Consider the following 25,757-nt stretch of genomic DNA (forward strand, 5'->3'; position numbering starts at 1 on the left):
TGTCAAGTAAATCAACATTTCTTCTTGGGCTTCCTCTGTTGGTGATACTTAGCAAAAGTAAGGAAGTTGAAACTAGAAATTAAGCTCATTAATTTTACCCTTTTATCATCATCTTCCCTTTTTTTGAAACCTCTTCTTTGCTGCTAGCTTCTCTCAAATTTTATTTTTCCACCTATAGATTTATTTACTTTTGTTAGTACCAGAGCTTGAACTCAGTGCTTTTACATATTCATTTAGCTTGCTTATTGGGCCACTCTGCAGCTTGAGCCTACACCTCTAGCCCCTGGATTTATTATTAATTACAGTTGTTTTAAAGTCAATGTCAGATAACTCCTCCCATGCTAGAGTATGTATGGATCTGCTTCTATTGGATTTTCCCCACTCTGGTTCCATTTCTTGATATGCCTGGTAATATTTGCTCAAACACTGGATATTGTGTGGATAAACACCTCAAGAAGCTATAGATAATTTAAACAAAGAGGATTGATTTTATTCTCTGATAGGTTTTTAGAATATTACTGTTCTCTACAACCCAGTGAGCCCCGGAACTAGCTTGCAAAGAGGTCACAAAGATGTAAAACTAGTTAATGCTTGAACCCCTTCCTTTCTTCTAGGTTTCAGCCCTCTAGTCACAATTCAAGGACTAGGTCCTCCCCTCTCCTCTTACCACAGTACTGCCCCAAGATTTCTATGGCTTGTTTATTTTTCATATTGTTTTACTACTTTTTAGCCTCTTACACAATATAGCTTAAAAATTTATCATATGCTTCTGTGGAAAACAATGTTGGGGTCACATCTCTGCGACTCCTTTTTTTCAGGAAACCTGGCAGGTCAGAATACCAGTTTTGGCCTGAAATCCTTTGAAATTGCTGAAAGCTCTGATGACTTCTCTGCTTTTAGCAGCTGCCATTGCTTTGCCTTGATTTCTACTGGACTTTGCCTCATGCACCTTTTCCCTTTGCTGACTTGGCTTTTTGTATCCTTTCACTGTATTGAATCATAAGTATGAGTACAACTGTATGCCAAATCTTTCTGGCAAACCACTAATCCTGGGGTGGTCTTGGGAACCTTAACAAACATGTTCATTCCAAATTTCTGTTGTTTGATTATCTTGGAGTTCCCAGAATCTACTGAGATTGATCATGTGATCCTTTTACATTTTGGTACAACTAAAGCTCGGAATTATCCAGTGTTATCAACTAGTAATCCTTGGCAGAATCAGGAATTGGATCCAGGTCTACTCTAAAATTTTCCTGGTCTTTCATTGCTTTTGATATCCTCCAAGTGTACAGTCAGATTACTAAACTATACTGATTTCAGGTTTTTAAGTTCTTGTGTACTATTGGGTAATTTATCTGTTTCATAGTCTTATTTGTAAGGAATGTTTTTAGATGAGAAGCTAAAGAAGGTTGGAATTTAGTGACTTAGTAAATTGCTGTTTCCCAGAGGCATTTCATACATTTGCTCCAACAAAAATATAAATAATTAGGAAATTTCTCTCCCCTTTTCCAAGTAAACAAATTTCTTTTATTAGCTATCCCATATACTAGTTTTGTGTATGTGCGTATATGTGTATGTGCATGCATTTCTGTACATTACTGTCACTTAGGACTTAATAGAAATTCTTACATTTCTTGCAGATAATTTTGCTCACTTAGTGGTATTCTTGAGACACTGTATTTACTGCTCAGAAGACAGGCATCAAATTATTAATAAAATATTTAGCATTTATATAGGTAATTTTCTCCACATATCTCATATTTTAATACAAGAAAGCTAGACAGTATAGGGAATTTGGGAGATGTATATTTGGAGAATAGAATATTTTTCTGTTTGTGCATCAAATTAGAAAATTGTGCTGTATTAAAATAGATTGTTCTCAAAATGGATAGATTTTTTTTTTAATATAAAACTAAGCTAGGTTCTGGTGGCTTGTGCCTATAACCTAGGTACTCAGAATGTTGAAATCTGAGGATCGTGTTTTGAAGCCAGCCTGGGCAGAAAAGTTCCCAATGGGATTCCTATCTCCAACCATGTAAAAACCAGAAGTAGCACTGTGGTTCAAGTGGTACAGTGCTTGCTTTGAGCACAAAGAGGCTCAAGGACAATGCCTGGGTCCTGAGTTCAAGCCCCCAAACTGGGGTGGGGGTGTGGTTGGGGGGGGAAATATATACATATATATATACATATATACACACACATGAATACATGTATCTTATAAAATCTTGTGTATGCATATATGTGTATGATTAAAAGAGGCTCCACAATTACAAAGGTAGGGGATATCTTTAGTATTTTTTTTTTTTTGTATCTTTAGTATTAATGGCTTGAGTCTGGCCCTTGCCTGAGCTCTTTAGGAATTGAGGAAGGGTCATTTACACTTTTCTTTAATTGGATAAGTTTTATTATTGTCAGAATAATGCTTTATATTTGTAAAGCTTAATGGTTCATAAATGATGTTTATTACTTGAGCTTGACATTTTGTGAGATAAATGCGGCTGATATTGTTACCTCTGCTTTCCACTTGAAAAAAAACTCAGTTTGGAGAGAGTAAGCCACTGAACAGCTGATTAGTAGGAATAGAAACAGAAACCCAGAATTTCTGGCTTCATATCTAGTTCACCATCACCATTTTGTTACTGTCATGTCTAGTGCACTCTGGTGCTTTGTTTTGTGTTGTCTTTTGTGACAGTGTCCTCCCTGTAGCCTAAGCTGGTTTCTATATGCCTCTGAGAGCTAGGATTACAAGTGTGCACTACCATTCCCTGTAGTCTGATATTTTGAATAGCAAAGAGGTTTACTAGAAGTAGGCATGATGTATTTGAAGATTATTGTGAACTTTTTCTGTTTAATTTTGTATAGTGCTTGATACTTGAACTTAAGAGTATAGAGAAAACTTTGTAACTCGATATGAAATGGTGTTGTTTCTGTTCTCTATAGAAATCACTTGAAATCATAAGCTTTTCTATGTGATAATGATACGATAAGACAGAATTTCAGTGTATTTATCCTATAAGCCGCTTTGTAGGGAAAGATGTTACCTTTTTTTTTTTTTTTTTGCCAGTCCTGGGTTTCGGCTCAGGGCCTGAGCACTGTTCTTGGGTTTTCTCAAAGATAGAGCTCTACCACTTGAGCCACAGTACCACTTCTTGCTTTTTCCCATGTATGTGGTATGGAGGAATCAAACCCGGGTCTTCATGCATACTAGGTAAGCACTCTACCACTATGCCAAACTCCTGGCCTAAGGTGTTACTTTTCTTGAGGCAGCATATCTGATTTGTTTTTGGACTAAAATGTTACTATATTTTAAAGCAAAATGTCTTTATGAATTGTTTCTGGCTTAATGAACATTACACCAAAAATTAAAATCTAGAATATTATAGAGGTGTTAAGACAGGTGGCAACAGCAACTGAAGAAAAACAGGGCAAAATAAAAAAACCTTATGCAGAACATGAGAACAAGAAGTGGTGGAGAAACTAATAGTGATGGTAAATAATGAAATGCTGATTACTCTTGCCTTCTCTTACAATTGTAAGAATATTTTAATTCCTATGTTTTTATAAAAAAGGATGATTTATAACCCCAGTGCAAGTTACCTGCAAAGTACTTAAATGAAGATTGTTGTGAGAATCATATGTGATAATGTACATGAAGTCACTGCCTAATTCTGTAGTACTCAAAACATAAGTTGGAATTTTTAATCAGAAAAATGAATTGCTGTGGTTAGTTGTATGACTTAATTTTTTTTGTAAAGTAGAATTAGTGGGATGTGGTATTATAAAAATGGATTTTGTCAACCTTCTTGCTTTTCAAAGTGTCTGAGCTTTTGGGGGAGCTGACAGGAGATGGTTAGACAGGTAAGTCAGGGCTCTCTTGGGCTGATTAAAATTTAGAATCAATAAAGAAGGTACACAAATGGGTAGTTTCAACTGCATACAATACATGATCACATGGAAGGCTTCTGTAAAACACAAAGGCTTCTGTAGAGAAAGTGAGTGCTTAGGAAGACTGAGAATGAGTGTAAGCCAAATTTTGGAGGAAGTCTGAGTAATTTGAGAAAAAGGTGTGAAGCCTGTGCTAAGGATTAGTCAGGGATTGTCATATGGGGTGGGGTAGGGGGACAAAGGGCAGTTAAGAAGTTGTATGCGAATCTGAGATTCGTACAATTTCCTGAGTGAGTAACGAGAGACCATTAGAAGAGGAACAGGTGGAGAAAACAGTAAGTTTCAAACAGGGAGTTTGAAATAACCATGGGACATACCTAGGAGGTCCATGTGTGCAGCAAAGTTCGGTGGAGCAGTCAGGCTAGAAATTTGGACTTGGAAATGTTCAGAATGTAGATTAAAATGGATGAACTCACACAGGACATGTGCTTAAGAAAAGTTGCTATAAGCATTTTTATCTGTTTTTGAGGGATACATAGAAAATGAAGACTATATCTTCATTCTTGGGAAACACTGGATATACAGTTAATTAAAAAAAAAAATCGGCTGGGAGTTTGGCCTAGTGATAGAGTGCTTACCTTGCATGCATGAAGACCCAGGTTCGATTCCTTGGTACCACATACATAGAAAAAAGCTGGAAGTGGTGCTGAGGCTCAAGTGGTAGAGCTCTAGCCTTGAGAAAGTCCAAGGACAGTGCTCAGGCCCTGAGCGGAAGCCCAAGACTGGGGAAAAAAAAATCCAGGTGCCAGTGGCTCATCCTAGCTACTAGGAAACTGAGATCTGAGGATTGAGGTTCAAGGCCAGCCCAGGCACAAAAGGACCTGGGACTCTTATCTCCAATTAACCTATAGAAAACGAGAAGTGGGGCTTGGCTCAACGGTAGGGCAGTAGCCTTGAACTGAAGAGCTCAAGAACTGCACCCAGACCAAGTTCAAGTCCCATGACCTACAAAAAAAAAAAAAAAAAAAAAAGATGGGCCAGGAGTTTGGCCTAATGGTGCTTGCCTAGAATGCATGATGACCCAGGTTCAATTCCTTGGTACCACATACATAGAAAAAAGCCAGAAGTGGTGCTGTGGCTCAAGTGGTAGAGCTCTAGCCTTGAGATAGCCCAAGGATAGTTAGTGCTCAGGTCCTGAGTTTAAAGCCAGGATTGGCAAAAAAAAAAAAAAAAAAAAGAAAAAGAAAGAAAAAGAAACAGAAGAATGAAAAATCAAAATAGAAAGGTCTCAGAATTTTTGCTATAGTTGAGTGTAGCAGAAAGCTGGTGAAAATTGAAATTTTAGTAACATTATAAGGGTTGGTTTCTATATAATGTTGCAGAGGCACATAAAAATACACACAAGACAGAGAAAATAAATAAGAATTGTAATCCTTTGTCTTTCATTTTCTCATCTTTTCCAGTTTCTTAAACTTCATTGGTATCCTATCCCATCACTTCACACACACCTCTCTCTATCACAAAATTCCTTGTCTTTACACAATCCTATTACTGCCACTAATCTAGCTAGCACTGTGATACTGTCATTGTTGTGGAAAGTAATTCATGAAACAAGCTAAGGGCATGATTTTATATTTTTAAGGTCCTAAAGAGACAGGAGGCAAGTTTGAGGGCCAGAAACTGTGCATTGTAGGAATGGAATAACAGGAGTAAACAGTTTCATACTCTTATACTATATGCTTATCAGAATGAAGTCATGAATGGGGCGCCCCTGTCAATGTCACAAGGATGAATGAGCCAAGATCAAGAGTTGACAAATTGTTTTCTGGACTGCCAGCCCCAGTCATTACTTGCTGTGGTGCTTTAATTTCCGGAAGCTTGCCTCCAGGTTGAATGTCTTTGACCTGAAAGTACATCAGCATCTGACACCAGGTTTCCTTTCTGTCTTGGAGATTATGTGACTTCATCCATTAGGAACATTTTTGTTGTTCCTAAATTACACAGCTCTCTATTTCCTCACTGAATTATATATTAAAAACAAAAAACAAAAAAACCCAGTTTCCCATGTAGACTAGATTCTTACTCTCAAACCAGGGTCAAGGAGGAATAGATTGTTTACCTTTCTTTCTTTTGAAATACAATAATCTGTTCTTAGAGATTCTCCCCCACCAAATACCTAACAGATTCACATTAAATAAATGTTTTACAATTAAAAACTGTGAATGGTAGGCATGTTGTGAAATCACCAATCGTTCTCCAAGCCTTTTTGCTTCATTCATCAAGACTGCTTTATCATGTGCGAGTTCTGAACTTTAAAGAGGAAGTTTGTTGTATATTAGTCAGGATGGTTTTGCAATTCATTTTTTTCTTTTTTCTAAGAACCAAGATTAAAGTTCATTAAAAGGAAAAAAATGTTTTTGCCACATGAATTTAACTTTTTCCTCTCAGAAAATTAGAACCGCATAATCTGTTAGCTTTCAGTTCCTGCCTTCACTTTCATATATCTAGTTGACTTTAATACTCAGTTGCAGGAATTCTCCCATTGCAGGTGTGTAATAATACCTGCTTCTCAGCTTATTTGAACAGATCATAGATTTGATTGTCTGACTCTAATTGCTTTACCTATCAGGAATCTTTTTGAGAAACAAATAGAATATAAACATCTGTATGAAATAAGGTAGGTTTGCATTGTCTCTGTAGTGTTTCTTGATGTTGGATGAATGCACACATGAGTGTGGATGTGTGTAAAAGTAGGACAGAATTTTAAAGTGTTCCCCCCCAAAGGAAAGAATGTTACAGAATTTAGTGGGAAAGTTGTCTTAATCTCTGCCTACCTAGTGAAGTATTGAGAGGTCTTTAGTGTTTTTAAGGAAATACTTTGTTCCATATCCCAAAGGAAGCTAATCTTGTGAATTTGCTTGTTTTTAATTTATTCTGGACCTATGGAAATAATGGGGGCTGGGTATGTAGGGACTGTTTTATGGCAGCTAATCACTTTAAAGACTTAAATGGTCTCTATGCATTACTGTAGGAATGAATTAGGTAACCATAATTTCTTGTAAAGCCTATTGAAATTGCCTATTGCCTGGTTTACAGTGATTCAAGAACAACTTTAAGCTGGCTACAGTAGCTCACACCTGTAATCCTAGCTACTCAGGAGACTGAGATCTGAGGCTCTCAGTTCAAAGCCAGCCCAGGCACTAAAGACTATGAGACTCTTCTCTCCAATTGATCACTAGAAACTGAAAGTGGGGCTGTGGCTCAAGGGGGTAGAGCAGTAGCCTTGAGCTGAAGAGCTCAGGGTCAGGGCTCAGGCCCAGAGTTCAAGCCCCATGACCAAAAAAACAAACAAACAAAAAAACCAAAAAGACTTTAAAAGTAAACCTTAGCCAGGCACAGTGGCTCACACCTGTAATCCTAGCTACTCAGGAGACTGAAACCTGAGGATCGCAGTTCAAAGCCAGCCCGGACACTAAAGTCTTTGTGACTCTCCAGTTAACCACTAGAAAACCAGAAGTGGCACTGTGGCTCAAGGGGTGAGGCCATATCCTTGAGCTGAAGAGCTCAGCAACAGCGCCCAAGCACAGAGTTCAAGCCCAATGGCTGACAAAAAAAAAAAAAGTAAACCTCAATAGCCTGCAATTTGATGAAATCCTTGAAAGAAGTAACCTAATGAGAGAAATTCAGTTTCTTTAAAGCTATGTAATGGTAGGATGTATGCTTCAGCACTCTTACTACTGAAAACAAGTCATACAACAGTCCCTTTTTTATGATACTAGGGTTTGAAATCAGGACCTTATGCAAGGCAAGTATTTTACAACTTGAGCCAAGCCTCCAGCCCTTTTTGCTTTAGATGTGTTTCAGATAGAGTCTCACATTGTTGCCACACTCAGATTGCAATCCATCCTGCCTCTTCCTGCCTAGCTGCATGTCTGGTTTATTTGTTGAATGGGACTTTGTTAAGTCTGGCTGACCTCTTAACCACAAAGATCTTTGTTTCCTAAGTAGCTGAGACAATAGATATGAATGCTCACGCCTGGACATCATTTCACTCCTTACTAATGCCAGGAACTGTCAGCTATTAAAGACCTCTGAACTTAATCATTTGGATAAGATTTTAAGTTAATGATTGTATTATATTGAACCCAGTGTTAACTCTAATATCGTGAAGCAATCTTACATTAGAACTTTAAAATCTCATGAAGTCTTGCATATTCTGTATGTTTTGGCTGCAGCCCTACCACTTACGTTTTGGATGAAGATGAACCTCGATTCCTTGAAGAAGTTGATTACAGTGCAGAAAGTAATGATGAGTTAGATATTGAATTGGCTGAAAATGCGGGAGATTATGAACCTTCTGCTCAAGAAGAAATACTTTCTGACTCTGAATTACCCAGAACATGCATACATTGAACCTATTGTCATTTCCTGTTAACTGCAAAGCAAATATGAAATATCTTGATTTTTATTATACAGGAAATTTGAGAGAAATGAGTTTTAGAGAACTGACTCAAAAGAGACCAAAAGTAACTTGGGCTTTTGGTTGCAAGACAATAAATATGTTATTAATTCATGATAAAATTGGCACTTGTTTTATTTTAGCTATTCAGTGCACTTTATATAGCATTGAATTATCAAATAATGGATTTACTTAAAAAATACCCGAGTATCATTGCATGAGTTTTTGTCTCCTTATAGTACCTTAGTCAAATGGAAAATTTTGAAGCTGTCAGAATATGACATCTAAATTCTAGAGTTGTTGAATGTCGAGATTGCTGAATTCTAATATATATGTACATGGGTTTCTGTAGATGTGTTTGTGTTGAGGTGAGTAGATATGACTGTTTTTCTGAATCATGTTTACTGTTGGATTGTGACTAGAATAATCTAGAATTTACCTTGAAACCATTACATTTCACAGTTACCAAATTAAAAAATAAAAGCTATATCAAACATTGCAGTTACTTCGTCATCCTTTGTAACCATTCCAGATTATGTAGTGTATGGAATTTTGTATATATTTGATAGAGATCCAATACTTGAACACATTGATAAAGTTTCTTTAAAATATAGCCTGGGGTTGTAAGTGTGGCCTAGTGGTAGAGTGCTTGCCTAGTTTAATTTTTCCATACCACATGTATAGAGCCATAAGTAGTGCTGTGGCTCAAGTGGTAGAGCTCTAGCCTAGAGAAAGCACAAGGACAGTGCTCAGGCAGTGAATTCAAGCCCTAGGACTGGGAAAATAACTAACTAACTAAATAAATAAATAGCTAGCTAGCTAGCTAGCTGGGCATGGTGGCTCACACCTGTAATACTAGCTACTCAGAAGACTGAGATCTGAGGAACACAGTTCAAAGCCAGCCTGGGCACTAAAAACCATGAGACTCTTATCTCTAATTAATTACTAAAAAATCGGAAGTGGTGCTGTGGCTCAAGGCAGGTAGGGTGGTAGCCTTCAGCTGAAGAGAGCAGGGATAATGCCCAGGCAGGGCTAGGGCTGTATCCTTGAGCTAAAGAGCTCAGGGACAGCGCCCAGACCCAGAGTCCAATGACAAATTAAAAAACTAAATTAAAAAATAAAATAAATGTAGCCTAATTTATTAGTCTTAAATTTTTGATAATGTAGGTATATATATAACTATCATGAAAGATATTTGAGTAGCTCTGAAATTATGACTCATTGAGTATACCCAAACTTTCTTCTCTGCCGTCAGTTTGTTGGATAGTTAAATGTGCATTTGTGTGCTGAGCTTCTGTGGTATCTCATAAGCTGTGATTATGTAGACTATGTTGATACTGGCATAATATCCTGAATGACTGCAATGAATTTACACCATTTCTTGTAATGATACCTTCCTGCATTTGAGCCATCCTGTTACAGGAATGGCTTTGTCTTCAAATAAAGTAAAACAATTCCAGTGATTTTAGGTAATTGCTGTAAGAACTAAGTTTCTGTTGTAATAAGTCCAAACTCTCACAGATACTATATTAATTGATGCTTTCTGGGATTTAGATGCTTAGGTTTGGGGTATTTCTTCTTAATTTATTCCTACATCAGTCTATTAAAATGGGAGCGAAATTTTTTAAAGTACATTTTAGATTTATGCATTTTCCAGATCAATGAGCATTTTTTAAGGTACCAATTAGGACATTTTAATTTGCAATATGTATTTTATTTTTTGGGGGGAGGAGTCACATTTAAAAATATGGGGCAATTGAAAGAGGTCTTTTTCTCTAAATAGACTGCTTCATATTAATCTTAGAAAATATTAAATAGACTGTTTGATCCAGTCCTACAGTGTAACAGCCTTAGAAATTATTAAAATAATTTAGCAAGGTAAAGCATTGATTATTATTTATTGTAATTACAAATTATTTTTAATACATAAAACAATTCCAGGGGCTGGGAGTTTGGCCTAGTAGTAGAGTGCTTGCCTAGCATGCACGAAGACCAGAGTTCAATTCCTCAGTACCACATAAAAAAAACCAGAAGTGGTGCTGTGGGTCAAGTGGTAGAGCTCTAGCCTTGAGAAAACTCACAGTACTCAGGCCCTGTACTGAAGCCTCGGACTGGCCCAAACAAAAAACAAAAAAGAAAACAATTCCATATTTTGTTACAGTTATACTTTTTTCAGTGAATAAATTATGGAGTACTTTTTGACCTATATGAATTTTTCTTGGCTGTAATTTACAGAATTTAGGAATTCAAAATCAAGGTAGTCATATATAAAAAGCAACTGTAGTTGCTATAATGTGAAGAATTATTTAAAATTTTCAATTTAACGTTTTAAAACCTTACTATAGGGGCCGGGAGTTTGGCCTAGTGGTTAAAGTGCTTGCCTAGCATGCATGAAGACCCGGGGTTCGATTCCTTGGTACCACATACATAGAAAAAAAAAAAGCCGGAAGTGGTGCTGAGGCTCAAGTGGTAGAGTTCTAGCCTTGAGAAAGTCCAAGGACAGTGCTCAGGCCCTGAGCTCAAGCCTAGGACTGGCAAAAAAACAAAACAAAACAAAAAACTATAAGCCATTTTTTCATATTAATGAAAAGCATTTTTTAACGTGCCTTTTATTAAATATTCACAAGGTAAAGAGATCTTTGTACTTAGGAAATTATTTTTTTTCTAAACCATAAATAACTTTTGGAAAATAAAAACATTTTAAAATAGGGTAGGAATTTGGCCTAGTGGTAGAGTGCTTGCCTAGCATGCTGTGGCTCAAATGGTTGAGTTGCTCTCCTTGAGGAAAGCCCAAGGATAGTGTTCAGGCCCTGAGTTAAAGGCCCAGGACTGGCAAAAAAATTTTTTTGGTGGTATCTTTCCTAATTACAGGTAAGTTTCATCAGTAGTTGGTAGCTGATACCACCATATTTTGACCTCGGTTGGCCTCGTTTTTTCAGGGTTTTCAGAGCACAATTGAGATATTTTTCAGTGCTAATACCTGAAAGTCAGTGCTAAGACCTGACCTATAATGATGGAGTCTAGACTTAGTTTACCTTGCATTTTGTGGGTTTTTGTTTTTTGTGAGTCATGGGGCTTGAATCTGGTGGGCCTGGGCATTGTCCCAGAACTCTTCAGCTCAAGGCTACCACCCTACTCCTTGAGCCACAATTCCACTTCCCATTTTTCTAGTGATTAATTGGAGGTAAGAGTCTCACATTCTTTAGTGCTTGGGCTGGCTTTGACCCATGATCCTCAGACCTCAACCTCCTGAGTAGCTAGGATTACAGTCATGAGCCACTGTACCAGGCACATTTTGTATTTAAATTTCTTAAATGTAGCTTTGGTCTAATTTAGTAGTTCTCAAGCTGTGGTGTATATGAGAATCACCTGCAGTTTCCCAGAACACAGAGTTTGTGATCATGTGGGTCTAGTGTACATTCTGGGAACCTATGCACTTCCAGATTACCAGGTGGTCATGTTGTAGACCCACTCTTTGAGAATCACTGAGATGCTTTCCATCATCACAGATTCCCAAAACTCATTATAGGACCTGTGAGCTAGAAAGTATCACCAGGGAAGTTTAAGTAATTGATAGAGTAAAATGAACCAGATGCACAGGAGCCAACTAAGGTCACAGTCACCCAGGTGAAGACAGAATTTTAGCTAGATTTTCTAGTAACTAGCCTTACATTCTTTTACCAGAAGGAAATTGTATCCTTGCTTTTTCTCAAGAGAGTAAGGACTGTTACAAGCTTGAGAATCTTTCTTGGATTAATGAAATGTTTCAGGAAAGGCAGAAGGCAAAACCTGTGGTTTACATTGGCTTTTGTATTGTGATCACAGTTATCATTTTTGTTAGTTTTTTGTGTGGTATTTAGAAACAGTGATCTGAATCTTAATTGCAAATAAGTAATCTGGAGTTCAGTTTCAGATGGTATGGTAACAGTAATCATTCTAAAATATCAATTGAAAAGGGATAGATTTTCTTTTATTTTGAGGAAGATTCAGTGGCTGTGTGCAAAACCCTAGTGCTTAGGAAAAAACATTTTTGCTTTATAAAATATATGCTCTTGTTAATATTGAGTAAATATTTTACTGATTAAAATACATTTCAAAGTCATAATTGAAAGGAAACTTTCCTAGAAGTTTCATTTTTTTTCATGAAAAAAAATTTTTTTTTGCCAGTCCCAGACCTTGAACTCAGGGCTTGAGCACTGATCCCTGTGCTTTCTCAAGGCTAGCGCTGTACCACTTGAGCCATAGCACCACTTTTTTCTATGTATGTGGTACCGAGGAATTGAACTCGAGTCTTCATGCATGCTGGGCAAGCACTCTTACCACTAGGCCAAAGTCTCAGCCCCGAAAAATGAATATTTCTGAAGGACTAGTGTTTGAAATGTCATGTGTCAGTTGTTTTCCACTTTTTAATGATACCTAGAAAGCACTTTTTCTTACCTGCAGTGGGCAAATGGATAGTTTTCTATGGCCACTTCCCTGCCATTGTACCTCAAATACCTTATTTACTATGATTCTTCCTGACCTGGAAGCCTGTAACATACCTTATTCTTGGTTGGTTATTGGCAGAATTAAGAGTAAACTCCTTTTGATTTGAGATTGCTAGTTACAGTACCAAATCCAAGCAAATGGCCCATTACTGCTGACATTTCTACAACACTAGGCTAGTCATGTTGGTGCTTTCTGTTTGGAATTTGGTTGCCATTATTTCTTGAGTGGTACAGTGATCTTCCTGTAGATACACTTATATGTACCTGGAGCTCATCAACCCTTACCCAGCAGGATGGCTCTGCGGGATCCTTTCAGTCTCAGATAACTTAAAGAGATAAGTAGATTTAGTTTCAAATATTTCTAGAGGTTTACCTTTATAATATCAAATGCCACATAAACTGTGTTGAGGACTTCACAGATGAAGTGCCAAGTAGTTATGAAGTAGCATTAGCAGCATAATTATGATACCCAAATATTTGTAAATTACATAAAGATCTGTGACAAATAATAAATGTGAAGAAGTTATAAAAGGTTAGTGCTTGTTACTGAAAGTTAAAATTAGAAAGATTAGTGAACAAATAATGTAATCTACACCTTAGAAAATAGTTGGTTTCTAGGCAGAGTTTTTGAAAGTATAATTAAGTGGAATTTTGAGGCTATTAGCACTAAATGTTTTCTGAAGTCAAATTGTGCCTTTTTCTATAGTGTCATGACTGCTATCAGTGTTTTTCCACTTTTACCTTTTTTCTACATAATTATTCTTAGAAATGGTTTACAGGGCCTGGGGATGTAACTTAGTGATAGAATGCTCACCTAGCATGAACAAAGCCCTGACTCCAGTTGCCCTTTTGGCCACAGTCTGTGTGTGCTGACTTCAGGGATTGAGCTGTGGTTTGTCAATCCAAGCAGAGTGTACATGAGAACTTTCAATGGAAATGTGGCAGAAGGCATTTTCCTTAGGAAGTACATAGCTACTGGTAGTCACTATACATAAGGAGAACATGCACAAGACAAGCCAGATAGAGCCAAAATATCAAGAGCAACTGTTCTATCACTTCATCTCTATGTCAAGCTGTATGTGAAGCCTCACATTGTGTCCATTCTATGGCCTTTGTTGTATTATTAATTGTCCTCATTGCTTAAGCTATTTGTATAGAATTCTGTTTCTAGTCAATGTAAGGTTTGCCAGAAAGGAAACCCACCACATGGTTCAGGCAGAAACGTTTATTGGGGGAGAGCAAACTGCTCGCCTGCATGAGATGGAGAAATGTGGAGACAAAAGGGAAGGAAAAAGAGAAGAGCATTTGTGTTGAGCCCAATTATATAGGGAAAGGCCGGATTTAGGACAACAGCAGATGTGGAAGTGAGCTCAGAGCCTTGAGGAACCTCCCACTGACCAGAGCTGGAGTGACCAGGGCAATTCAAAAAATGACCTCAGCAGTTGAGGGAGTGCCCTAGGAGCCTGGGATCCTTTGCTGAGTCACAGTCAGATGATTGCTGGTTTCAGGCAGGTGAAGAGGAAGGGGCAGGGGCTGTTCTCCCAGCCAGACCTAACATTCCGGGTTTTAATAGTAATAAATGGATGATGATTCTGTTTGGCTACTTCCTGCTGGCAAGGGGCATTGACATTGGGGATGGAAGGTGGAGTTGTTGTCTGGTTTAGGAGAAGGCAGCAAGCGACAAGTGTTCTTTATTGGTGAACACATGTATGTGTCCTTGGATGAAATCTGAACAAAATCTTACAAGGCAGGGGCTGAGCAATAAGAGAAAAAATATAGAGCACACAAATGGCAGAAGGAAGGGTTTAGGGCTGAAAAAGTTTGGATGACTTGGTTAGTTCAACTATTTTCTGTTTCCTGCATTCAAGGTAGTCCCAGCATTAGTTAAAAATATCCATTTCTACTTTTCACATCTGGCAGCTGGGTAGGGGAGGGCATGGTAGACTGGTTAAGAATAAGCAATCAGAAGCTCAGACTGGGTTGGAGTAGTTAGGGGCCTCATGGGAGGTCTTGGTAGATGTCTGGATTACAGAGTATGTTTGCAAGATTCAGGAAGCCGCTAAGTTTAACTGTCCTGAGTTTAAGACTCAGATCTAACAGGTAAGTCTGAAACTTATCTGAAAGGCCAGAAACCTTCTACTCCATTCTAGAAGAGGTGGCTTCTTCCAGAGTACATGTCCTCGGTCAGAAAAAAAGATAAGTTCTTTTATACAGAGGAAAAATTGGGCAGGCCAAACAGGAAACTAATTTTTACCTATCTAAAAATTTTTCTGCCTTGGAAATGGACTGTTTTATCATTGTAGCTTTGTCAGAGTATTTTCATCACTAATACTTGTCATCAATTTGTTTAGAGCTGAAGTTCTAAAAGCCTGTAAGCATCCTCAAATTCCTCTCTAATAGTAATGATTAGAATAAATGTTAAATATTGAAATGGAGTACTGTGTGTATGTGCGCGCGCGTGTGTGTGTGTGTGTGTGTGTGTGTGTGTGTGTGTGTGTGTTTGTGCTAGTGCTAGTCCTGGGTCTTGAACTCAAGGCGTGGGTGCTATCTCTGAGCTTCTTTTGCTCAAGGCTAGTTTCTACCACTTGAGCCACAGTACCACTTCTGAATTTTTCTTAGTAGATTATTGGAGATAAACTGCTCAGAGCTTGTCTACCTGGGCTGGCTTGGAACTACAATCCTTAGATCTCACACTGTAGACATGAGCCACCAACACCTGGCTGGAGCACCTTTTTTAATGGTGCGTAATGAGAAAATGGACCCAGGGAGGGAACAGATTCCTTTAGTTGAGTTTCATCAAGACCAATTATGCAGACTATGAAAAGAAGTTGGAAGTCTCTAGCTTGAGAAATATGGATGAAGTCTTAGCAATACTTACTTGCCCATTTCAAAACTTTCCTCCCACCTACTGCAAACCCTTACCTTTGTCCATAGAATATTTGAGCAGCCCTTTAAGGAGGGCTTTCCTCACTTAAGAATAAAAAACACACCACTCATTAGCTTTTCCCAAAAGACAGGGGCCAACTGATTGACCTGGGCTTGCTGATGTAGGAGCCAGCCAGGGACTGGTGCCAGGCAGAAACCCTGAGCTTTCTTATTCAGTCAAATGGTCTGTGCCTCCCTTTGCAGGTGAGTGATCCCCTCAGCCTTGCGTCAGTAACTTAACTATATTGGGGGAAATGCAGTTGTTTTACCCACGTATCTTGGTTTTTTTTTCAGGTGGATGAGAACAAAAGTTGTTAAAATAGCTACAGTGTGTTCAGCACTCTTGGGGACTTTGTGAAAGTGATCGCAACAGAATCATCTTTTTAGCCCATGGAATGATTCTCATATTTTCCAAATCATTGTTTTTATGGATGGTTGGAAGAAAGGCAGTACATCCAATGTTTGTTTCATATCTTTTTTTTTCTTTTTTTTTAAAAGTGTCCCTGCAGTCTTTTGCATTTCTGTGAGGTGAGGGGAAAGTATTTTGTCCAACCGACTTAAAAAATAAATTACCTAAAGTACACTTTGTCCATCAGACTTGGCTGAAGTGAATTATGGCTCTGTGTGTGTGTGTGTGTGTGTGTATGTGTGTGTGTGTGTGTGTGTTTCTGTAATTTCATTATCACTCTAAGTAGTAGGGCTAGGAAATAAATTTTAGAAAGGACCCCACAGATATCTATTTTATCTAGATGCAACTTTGCATGTTTAAGTAACCAATATTTATAGCACAAACCAAGATCTATATATCGCACTTTGGTTTCTTTTTTTTTTTTTTTGTGGAAGGGGTGGAAGTCATGGGACTTGAACTCTGGCCCAGGGTGTTGTCCCCTGAGCGCTTCAGGTGAAGGCTACCATCCTACCCCTAGAATCTCAGCCCCACTTTCCGTTTTCTAGTGATTAATTGGAGATAAGAGTCTCCTGGTCTTTAATGACTGGGCTGGGTTTTGAACCATGATTCTCAGATCTCAGCTTCCTGAGTAGCTAGGATTACAGGCATGAGCCACCACACCCAGCTGCACTTTAGTTTCTTGTACAGGTATTTGCAAAACTTTTATAGAGAACATTTTATTCATAGGTAGCTTAAGCTTTTTTGCCTTAATCAAAATCTGGGAATTTTGTTAATAAGGAAATGGAAGCTATAACTGCTGCTGTCTGACAAGGTGTCCTTCCCATCTGCCCTGTGAAAGATAATACATTATAGAGAATTCTTATGATAAACAGCCCAAACTCCAACGTAGAGGCTTCCTAAACAAAGACAAGTTCAGGAATGCTACTCAGTATCATATGGGAAATATATATTTTTTCAGAAAAGCTCATCAAAACTTATGAGGCCTTTTAGTTAGGCTACTACAAAGCATGCCATTTAGTCTAGTACTGGGAATGAATAAAATAATGGTGTTTTTGTGGTTGTTGTTGTTTTTGTTTAAAGACTTGTATTTTCGAAGGACTGTGATATATACCAATACTGTACTATGATATATAGACATGATTTCTGTGCATGTCAGTGTGTATGTGCATCTGTGTATGTGAACTTTTTGGTGGTACTGTTGATTGAATTCAGAGCCTTGAGCTAGCTAGCTAAATAGATGCTGCACCACTTGAGCCACCTTTATCTTTTTATGTTATTTTCTATATATGAACTCATACCTAGGCCAGGCCTACCTGACCTACTTGTGTTTCTTTGTGTCAGTGGCAAAGACAGGTACACACTAGTACACCCAGCCCTTGTGCCACCTCTATAGATGAGATAGAAAGAATGCACAATTTTACTTGGCCATTAGTTTAGATGGTCTGGTAAACTTTTCTGGCCATAAATATGATTCCCACCCCTGCCTTCTCAGTAGCTAGGAATACAAGCTTGAGCTACCACATTCATCATGTATACTTATTTCTCACAATAGACCTATGATAAATATTACCACCATTTTGCAAGTACACACATTATTAAGGTCATACACCTAATAAATGTTAGGAAATACATCGATTCTAGAATGCAATGGGCTATCATAGGGCTTCACAGTACCTGACACAGTATCACAGTTCTTGGACAAATAGACTTGAGTCCATTTTGCTGGCTATACTTAAGGAATGAAACAATGGCCCAGGGCCTGAGGCTTGGTAATGTTATCAGGGTGGGCTCTGTTATGTCAATATTTCTTTCTGAGGGGGCACACTGTTTATGCTTCTGTCTCAAATTACATATCTCCTGATGGAATACATACTGATAGCCTGTTCTTGTTCTCACCATGAACCTTTTTGTTATCAACAAGAGAGAAGATGGAAGTAAAATTGTTCTCTTGTTTAAATTGGGAAAATAATAGTTTTTCAGGAAAAGTTGTTGGACTAAGAAAGAGTAAGTGTTGCCTATACTGGTTTTTAAGTCTAGAGGGTTTTTTTTTTTTCTTTGCCAGTCCCAGGCTTGTACTCAGGACTTGAGCACTGACCTTGGACTTTCTCAAGAGCTCTACCACTTGAGTCACAGCACCACTTCTGGCTTTTTCTATATATGTGGTATTGAAGAATCAAACCCAGTTCTTTGTGCATGCTAGACAAGCACACTACCACTCGGCCAAACTCCTGGCCCTAGAGATTTTTTTTTTTTTAATGGGAAACTGATGAGTGAAGTTGGGTTGTGAATGTTACCTCTTGGGGGAAGAATCCCAAATTAGCCATGTCTTGTTATACCTACCTGGGTATGCATTGGAAAGGTAGTGTAAGCGGCTCATTCAGAAACAAGCCATGGACTTCAGTGAGTAATAATAACCTGGTCATCCTGCAGATGCTACCCAGGATACAGGGAGTCCTATATGGAAAAGTTCTAAGAGCTCAGAGAGGTGAATCAAATGGCCTGAAATAGTCATTGAATCAGACAATGACAAAGGCTTGTCTCAGAGCAGGAATCAGCCTCTATACAAAGGATTAGGGTTTTACATTGAATAAAAAAAATGTCAGCTTGGACATACAGTGAAACTTGTTTTTGCAGATTTAGCAAGGGGAAAATTGTTTCAGAAGCACTGCTGTTTTACAGGTCCAAACAGCAGCCATCTCACATTGAAGGGATTTCTGTCTGCTTGATGATTTATAAGAACATGTGACAACCAGGGGTATAAATACACTGTAGGTCTTTCAAGTGATTGTTTTTGTATCTTACCTCCCTACAACAACACTACTATACATTCTTCAGCACTCTGTAGTAGGTTTGATATGTTCTAGCCTAGGAATCTTGGAATCTTACTAAACTGTGTGTGTGTGTGTGTGTGTGTGTGTGTGTAAGTGTGACTGTTCCAAGGGACAGAGGATATAATGAGTTGTTGTAGTGTGAATATAAGATGTCCCTGGAAGTCTCATGTGTTAAAAGGCATGAAACAGCTTGTTTTTATTGAGAAGTGATTAGATCATGAAGTTCCTAACTTCATCAATGGATTGATAAGTTTACTTAAGCCCAGACCAGGCAAAAAGTTCACAAGACCCTAGGTTAACCAATAACAAACTGAGTGCTATGATTCGCACCTGTTATCCCAGCTATGTGGAAAATATAAATAGGGCAGTTGAGGTCCATACTGACCAAAGCACAAGTAAGACCCTATTTGAAAAATAATAGCAAAAAGGATAGTGTGTGATTCAAGTGTTAGACTAACTTCCTAAAAAGCATGAGTTCAAACCACAGTACCACCGAAATATTTTTTAAATGTTGGGGCAAGGCCCAGTGGGACATGCTTGTAATCCCAGCTATTTAAGAGGTAGGTGTGGAGTGGCAGAAAGAGTGGCTGGTAGAGTGCCTACCTAACAAGCATGATACAGAGTTCAAATTCTAATACTTAAAAAATGCATATATTGTTTTTGACTCCTTATACATTTTCCACTCCCCACCTTTCTGGCTGTCATAAGGTGAATAGCTCTGGCCTGCCACACCCGCCCCATTGTGATGGCCTACTTTATCACAGGCCCACTGCAATGGAATCTAGTAACTTTTCTGAACTCTGAAGCTGTGAGCCTTCTTTCTTTTTCAGTTGCTTTTGACAGGTATTTTTTGTCATGGTGCTTTAAAGTGACTAACAGAAAATTGGTACCAAAGCTTGGAGTCATTGCTGTAATTATACCTGAACCATTTGAAAAAAGAATTAAAGTTTGGAAGAACAAATTAGAAGAAACTTAGAATTCTGTATGCAGAAGTTAATAGAAGATTCTGGTCTCAGAAAACTAGGAAATCAATGGATAAAGAAAATATGGTGCACACACACACGCACACACACACACACACACACCCCTACACCCCTACTCTGCCATGGAAGTAGGAAATCAGTGGATAAAGAAAATATGGTACACACACACACACACCCCTACTCTGCCGTGGAAGTAACCTTTAGAAGCCACTCTGAAAAGGAAATCATTGCATTGTGAGTATTTCAGTTCCTTAAGCAACATCAAGAAAGAAAACCCAGGAAGGATAGCTGAGGGGAAAGAACCTGGCTTCTTCAGGCCTGAACAGATCTCCCACACCCTTGATTCCTCGGGAAAGCCACCACATCTCTCAAGAGTCCATGTTTCACTTGTGTAGAATGGAAACTGTGGTGCTGATTTTGGAATGTTATGTGAATTTAATTACATTTGCAGGATGTTAGGCTTACAGAGCTTAGCATAAATTACCAGCTCAATAAGAGTATAAATATAGGTAGTGGCCCCTTTTCACTTTTTCTATGTGATGTTTAATTTTTTTCCTGGCTTTCTGTGGAAAGGGCCCTCTGAAGTCATCAAATCCCATTAACTTTTTAAAAGAAATTAAGTCCAGGGGAAGGTTAAGTGACATGATAAGGTCACACAGTTTCCTGGCTACTTCTTGAGCCTCTCTCCACCTCCCAAAGAGCTTTTCTGATGGGTATGCTCTATTGGCACATCCATTTAGGCTAAGCAGAGCTAACTCTTAATTTCAAGCTTGTTTCATATTCTGTTGACAATTATATCGTCTATCATGCCATTTATAGCTTTGACTTTATAGCTTTGGGAAGCACCTTAAAATATAATTGCAAACACTCTCCATCCAAATGTGTACTCCTTTTGCCTAATAATCAGGCTCTTAAGTGGTGGCAGGGAAGAGCAGGGAGATGATGGCTCCTGTGAAACGACAAATTGGAGTATATGGGATTTGGTAATGGACTTTTCAATATCACTGCTTGTCAGAACACTGGTCTGCAGTATGTTGGTACACTGTGTGTTTCTAAAAGCACAAAATGTTAAGTCATTGCCTGAAAAGTAGCTAAGATTTTGATTCTCCTGCAAAGTTATAAAGCTATATCTAAATACTTGGGGATAATATTTTTCCCTGGAACACACACACACACACACACACACACACGCACACACCCTTTTATATTCATTCTTCCTGTCTTTTGTTTAGAAGTTATATTTTCAATTTCTTGCTTAAAGTAAAAAAGGTTTTTCTTTTCTGTTGTTAAAGTGACTTGATTTGGCCTTTCCTTGTTGAGAAAGTTCTTATGCAGTCCCATCCCTGTTCACCACAGCATTTAGCTGATGAACAGGAGCTAGTCTCTGCTCCCCCTCCACTATTCTAATTTAACTCAGCATGGCATTGGATCCCAGAAGAGAACATGAGTGATAGGACAATCACTGCTTTCCTATTGTCTGTAACCAAATACTTAGCCAGCTTCCTTTTCAGGTAAAAGTAACCAGGTGTCCAAATTCTGGCCAGTGAACCCTATAGGTTTAACCCTGTAGGTTGTTGCAGGGGTTCTGGGAAGTAACCCTTCCCTGCCGTAAAAACCAGAGAAGTACCAAAGTACAGTATTTGTCAGCACCTGGCCACACTGAATCAGTCCTTTTTCCTTTGAAAGTGGTTTCGATGCCTGGAGTTGTAGCATCTGTCTTGAGAATATAAGAACTATTAAGATTTGAATAAGAGGGGCCGGGAGTTTGGCCTAGTGGTAGAGTGCTTGCCTAGCATGCATGAAGACCCGGGTTCGATTCCTCGGTACCCCACATACATAGCAAAAAGCCAGAAGTGGTGCTGAGGCTCAAGTGGTAGAGCTCTAGCCTTGAGAAAGTCCAAGGACAGTGCTCAGGCCCTGAGCTCAAGCCCAGGACTGGCAAAAAAAAAAAAAAAAAAAGATTTGAATAAGAAATGTGCTCCACAGATTTATGTGTTAAAGTAAATCTCTAGTTGGAAGCACTATTTTGAAAGATTCTATAAAACTTAAGAGGTGGCGGTATTAGCTGGAGGAAATATGTTACTGGAGGTGGGTCCTTGGGGGCAACTTGTTCCTGGCTCCTTCCTCTACCATGAGAAGAGCAGTCATGCTTACACTACCATGATGTTTTGTTTAAGCAAATATTGCCAAGCAACCATGGGCCAAACTCTCTGCAAATAATTCCTCCTTTTAAATTGTTTTTCAGGGTCAGGAAAAGTAACCAATACAAAAAAATAATAATATCGAACATGGGATCACTGCTATGACAACACTGGATCAACCTTTGGAAGTAGTATATGGGAAAAATTTGGGAGAGTTTTATGATACAGGCTTAGAGAACCATGTGAATGCTGTAAGCTCAGCTTAATGAATGGGTGATTCTAGTAGTTGCTCAGAAGAGCAGAATACCAACAGGAGTGGAAATAGTGAAGGCCAGGCTCATAAAGTCCAGGTGTGAATGATGACGCTCTTGTTGAATGACCACAAGTCATCCACTTCACATTCTGGCATAGAATTTTTCTGAATGTTGTCTGTGTGTTTAGATTTCATGGGAGGCTGAAGTTAAAGGTGGTAGACTAATCTGACAGAGGAGGCTTTAAGGCACCTCAGCATTCAGATTGTGAGACATTGTTGGCTGCTTTTAGCCAGATTTATAGTGATAATGTAGAGAAAAAAGGAGACAAACAGTAAAAAAAAAACCCACATATACATAAAAATTATAATAATTTAAAAAAGGAGCATGTTGCAAGTTTGGATGAGGAAGACGTGGCTGTTAAAGAGATTAGCGTTATTAAAGAGAAGCCCAGAACTTTGCACTGGAATAGTAAGAAATAAGAATTCTTGAGGGCTTTTCTGGAATTGATCGGACCCTATCTTCTGGGTATAAAATTCTAAACTCATTTAAAATATTTTTCCCTTAAGAAGAGAGCTTCCTGCATGCCCTGGCTGCCTTGGAATGTATTTTTTTCTGGATTCAACTACTCAGGTTTTCAGAAGTCACTATCAGTATGTTCCAATGGGGCCCAGCTACTGCTCAAGCTAGCGACAAACCTTGGTGCTGGTGTCATCCTTATAATGATAGTTTTGCAGAATGTAAGTTTACAGAGTCATGGTGGCTTTTGCTGAGATTTCAAAATAAGACCTGGGAGGTTAGGCAATGTGTGACAGGGTCAGAACCTGCAGGCAGCCCCTTTCAGGGCAACGATTGAAGCTGTGAGGGTGAAAGCAAAGATTCAGGAAGATTCCAGAACGTTAGAAATTCTGGAAACATGGGATTCTGTTGAGGAAAGCCACAGGCAACAGGTGGATCTAGCCAGAGAGACAGGCCATATGGGCTGTAAGCATTAAGGACTTCGGGCTGGGGTTGTACAAACCCTGGGAGCTCTTAGCACACTACTGTGTGCCCCAGATGGTAGTCATGGGCCACAGGAATTAATGTTCATCCTGCTGAGGTTGATCTTACTTCCATCCTGACTCTCCTTTCTATGTCCCCATTCTTCTCTTTTGGATGAGTTTGCCATTGTACCTTGAAAGTATGTACCTTTCTTTTTGATTTCATAGGGATTGACAGCTATGAGTTTACCTTGAATCTCACACTTTGACTTTTAGAACTGCACTGGAATCATTGTCACTTTAAGAACTCTTGGAAATAGATTATAAATGCCTTTTGCAATATGAGCCTTTGAGGGCCAATGAGAACAATGTTATGATTGAAATATGAAACAGTTCCCCTAGTCCTATATGTCAAATAATTGGTAATGTTTTAGATTTTTTTTGAAACATTAGGAGGTAGGGCCTAGCAAGAAGGTGTAGGTCACTGGGAGAAAATCCTTGGAAATATCTTGTTCATGTTCGTTTCCTCTCTCTGCTGTCATTTACCATAAGGTTAACAGCTATTTTCTGCCATGTGCTTGCTGCCAGATGTAGCCCAAGTACACACAACCAAAAAGCCATCTTCACAACCCTATGAAATCATAAGACAAAATAATCCCCCCTTTCAAGTAGCTCTGTCAGGCATTTTTTTCATAGCAGAAAAAATAATACACAGACTATCAGGTTGAGACTAGGGGAAGAGGAATGGCCATCTTTGTTAACTTAGACATTGATTTCAAACCAATCCTGCACCCTCTAGTCTATACTTTATTACTTAGGCTCCTGTTGGAAGGAATTGTTGTTACTTTGTACCTAATGCATCTTGACATTTAGACCAATTTGTCTTTTCCTCAAATATCACACTAGTTAGAGATATGTTGGGAGGCATTTTCTGTCTTCTACTTACAAGATATAAATAGAGGCACCGACCAGTTTTACTTAGGGATATTTTCAAGAATGTTTTATATTAGCAGACTACTGTGAATATAAGGAGATTGTCTTCTTAAAGAGAGGATGGATTTGTTTTCTGACCAGTGTATATATGAAACCGAACTAAAATTTTTTTGGTTCACCATCAAGCCAAAGAAGGCAAATCAGCTAAGAATGTTGAATAATTGGGTAGGCAGACTTTTAAAGATCTCCATCCCTGGGGGGAGGGAAATGGGTACAAAAACATGAGAAGTGGTATCAAGGTGTGAGAAATAATGCACTTACTATATGGTGAATATAACTGTAACCCCTTTATAAATTACATAAAAAATGTTTCCATCAATGAGCATCCATGGGGGGGAAAAAAAGATCTCCATCCCTGCATCCCTGGTTGTCACTCATTTACCTAGATACAGCTTTGAAGGGGCTTTGTGGATAGATTGGGGCCAGTAGGAAGGCATTAAAATTAATAACCCAGAATTACAAAGATGGACCTAATGATTCTGTTCAAGAGATGAGGCAGAAAGTCAGGGTCAGAGATGGAGAAGGGGCCAGGGGGAGCAGGATGGTTATTAAAAACGGGCAACATTCTAGTCAGTGATTAACAAGGAATAATCTTAGATCTGCTAACAATATGAATGAACTTGGAAGTGAGTTCATCTCTGGAAAGAGGTACAGTTCAGCTGTCTTGGTTTGAGTCTTGTACAGTTATACAAAGAACCAACCAAGTCACATTGTGCCTAGATATCTGACTTAAGACTGAGGTAACACACTTGAGTTGCTTTTCATCTGCTAGGTCTGTGATAATATTTTAGGGCTGCAATGGAAAACTATTGAGACAGGGAGGGGTGAGTCATGGAGAAACAAAAAGAGGATGACCAGGTGCCAGTCTCCAGGCCATCACGTAGCTGTTACATGGTGAGCTCCACGCTGTTGATGACACATCGTTAAGGGACACATTGTGCTCTTAGATGCTTTAATGAGGAACACAGCCGTCTCTCATGATGCTTGAGTTGGCAACATTCTCATGCTGGGCTTTAGACTCAAGGTGAGAGGTTTTATTTTTTGTGAAAGTGGAGAAGTGTATTATACTTTCATTTCCACTTAGGAGAGTATAAAATTGAGGAAAATATATTTTCTTCATTTAAAAAAATCCCAAACTCTTGAGAATCGATGAAATGTAAGGCTTTCTAGGTGGTTAATGGTCAAGATACAATCATAGTCTGGTCTAAGTTTTGGAGGAAAAAAGATTAAAAATATAACAGATGAGCTGCATGAGCAGCCAAGTGCTGTCCTTTACGACTGCCAATTACTCTGGGAAATTGACTTACATGAGCCCCAGTAGCAGAGCCAGTTTTGGTTTCCAGTTCTGAATGGAGCAATTTACAAAGTATGGATGTTTTTTAGGAGGTAATCACACAATGTCATAGCATTCTT

At 38.6% G+C, this 25,757-nt stretch overlaps 1 protein-coding gene across 8 annotated transcripts in view; it reads left to right on the forward strand.

The window, feature by feature from the left end:
• Agtpbp1 (ATP/GTP binding carboxypeptidase 1) overlaps window positions 1-25,757 on the forward strand; it is a 169,686-nt gene that overhangs the window by 138,176 nt on the left and 5,753 nt on the right. For 6 of the 8 annotated variants that reach the window (XM_090329440.1, XM_090329443.1, XM_090329441.1 and 3 more), the window contains one exon: window positions 8,121-8,466. The exons of 1 other annotated variant lie outside the window; for it this stretch is intronic. In XM_090329440.1, the coding sequence (XP_090185566.1) occupies window positions 8,121-8,298 (178 nt within the window). In that variant the 3' untranslated portion in view covers window positions 8,299-8,466. Of the gene's footprint in view, window positions 1-8,120; window positions 8,467-16,050; window positions 16,305-25,757 lie in introns of those variants that run through there. One more of the 8 variants, XM_090329442.1, reaches the window with a different exon arrangement.

Source organism: Megascapheus bottae, chromosome 3 (genome assembly GCF_031878675.1).
Source record: "Megascapheus bottae isolate mThoBot1 chromosome 3, mThoBot2.hap1, whole genome shotgun sequence".
Taxonomy (NCBI): Eukaryota; Metazoa; Chordata; class Mammalia; order Rodentia; family Geomyidae; genus Megascapheus; species Megascapheus bottae.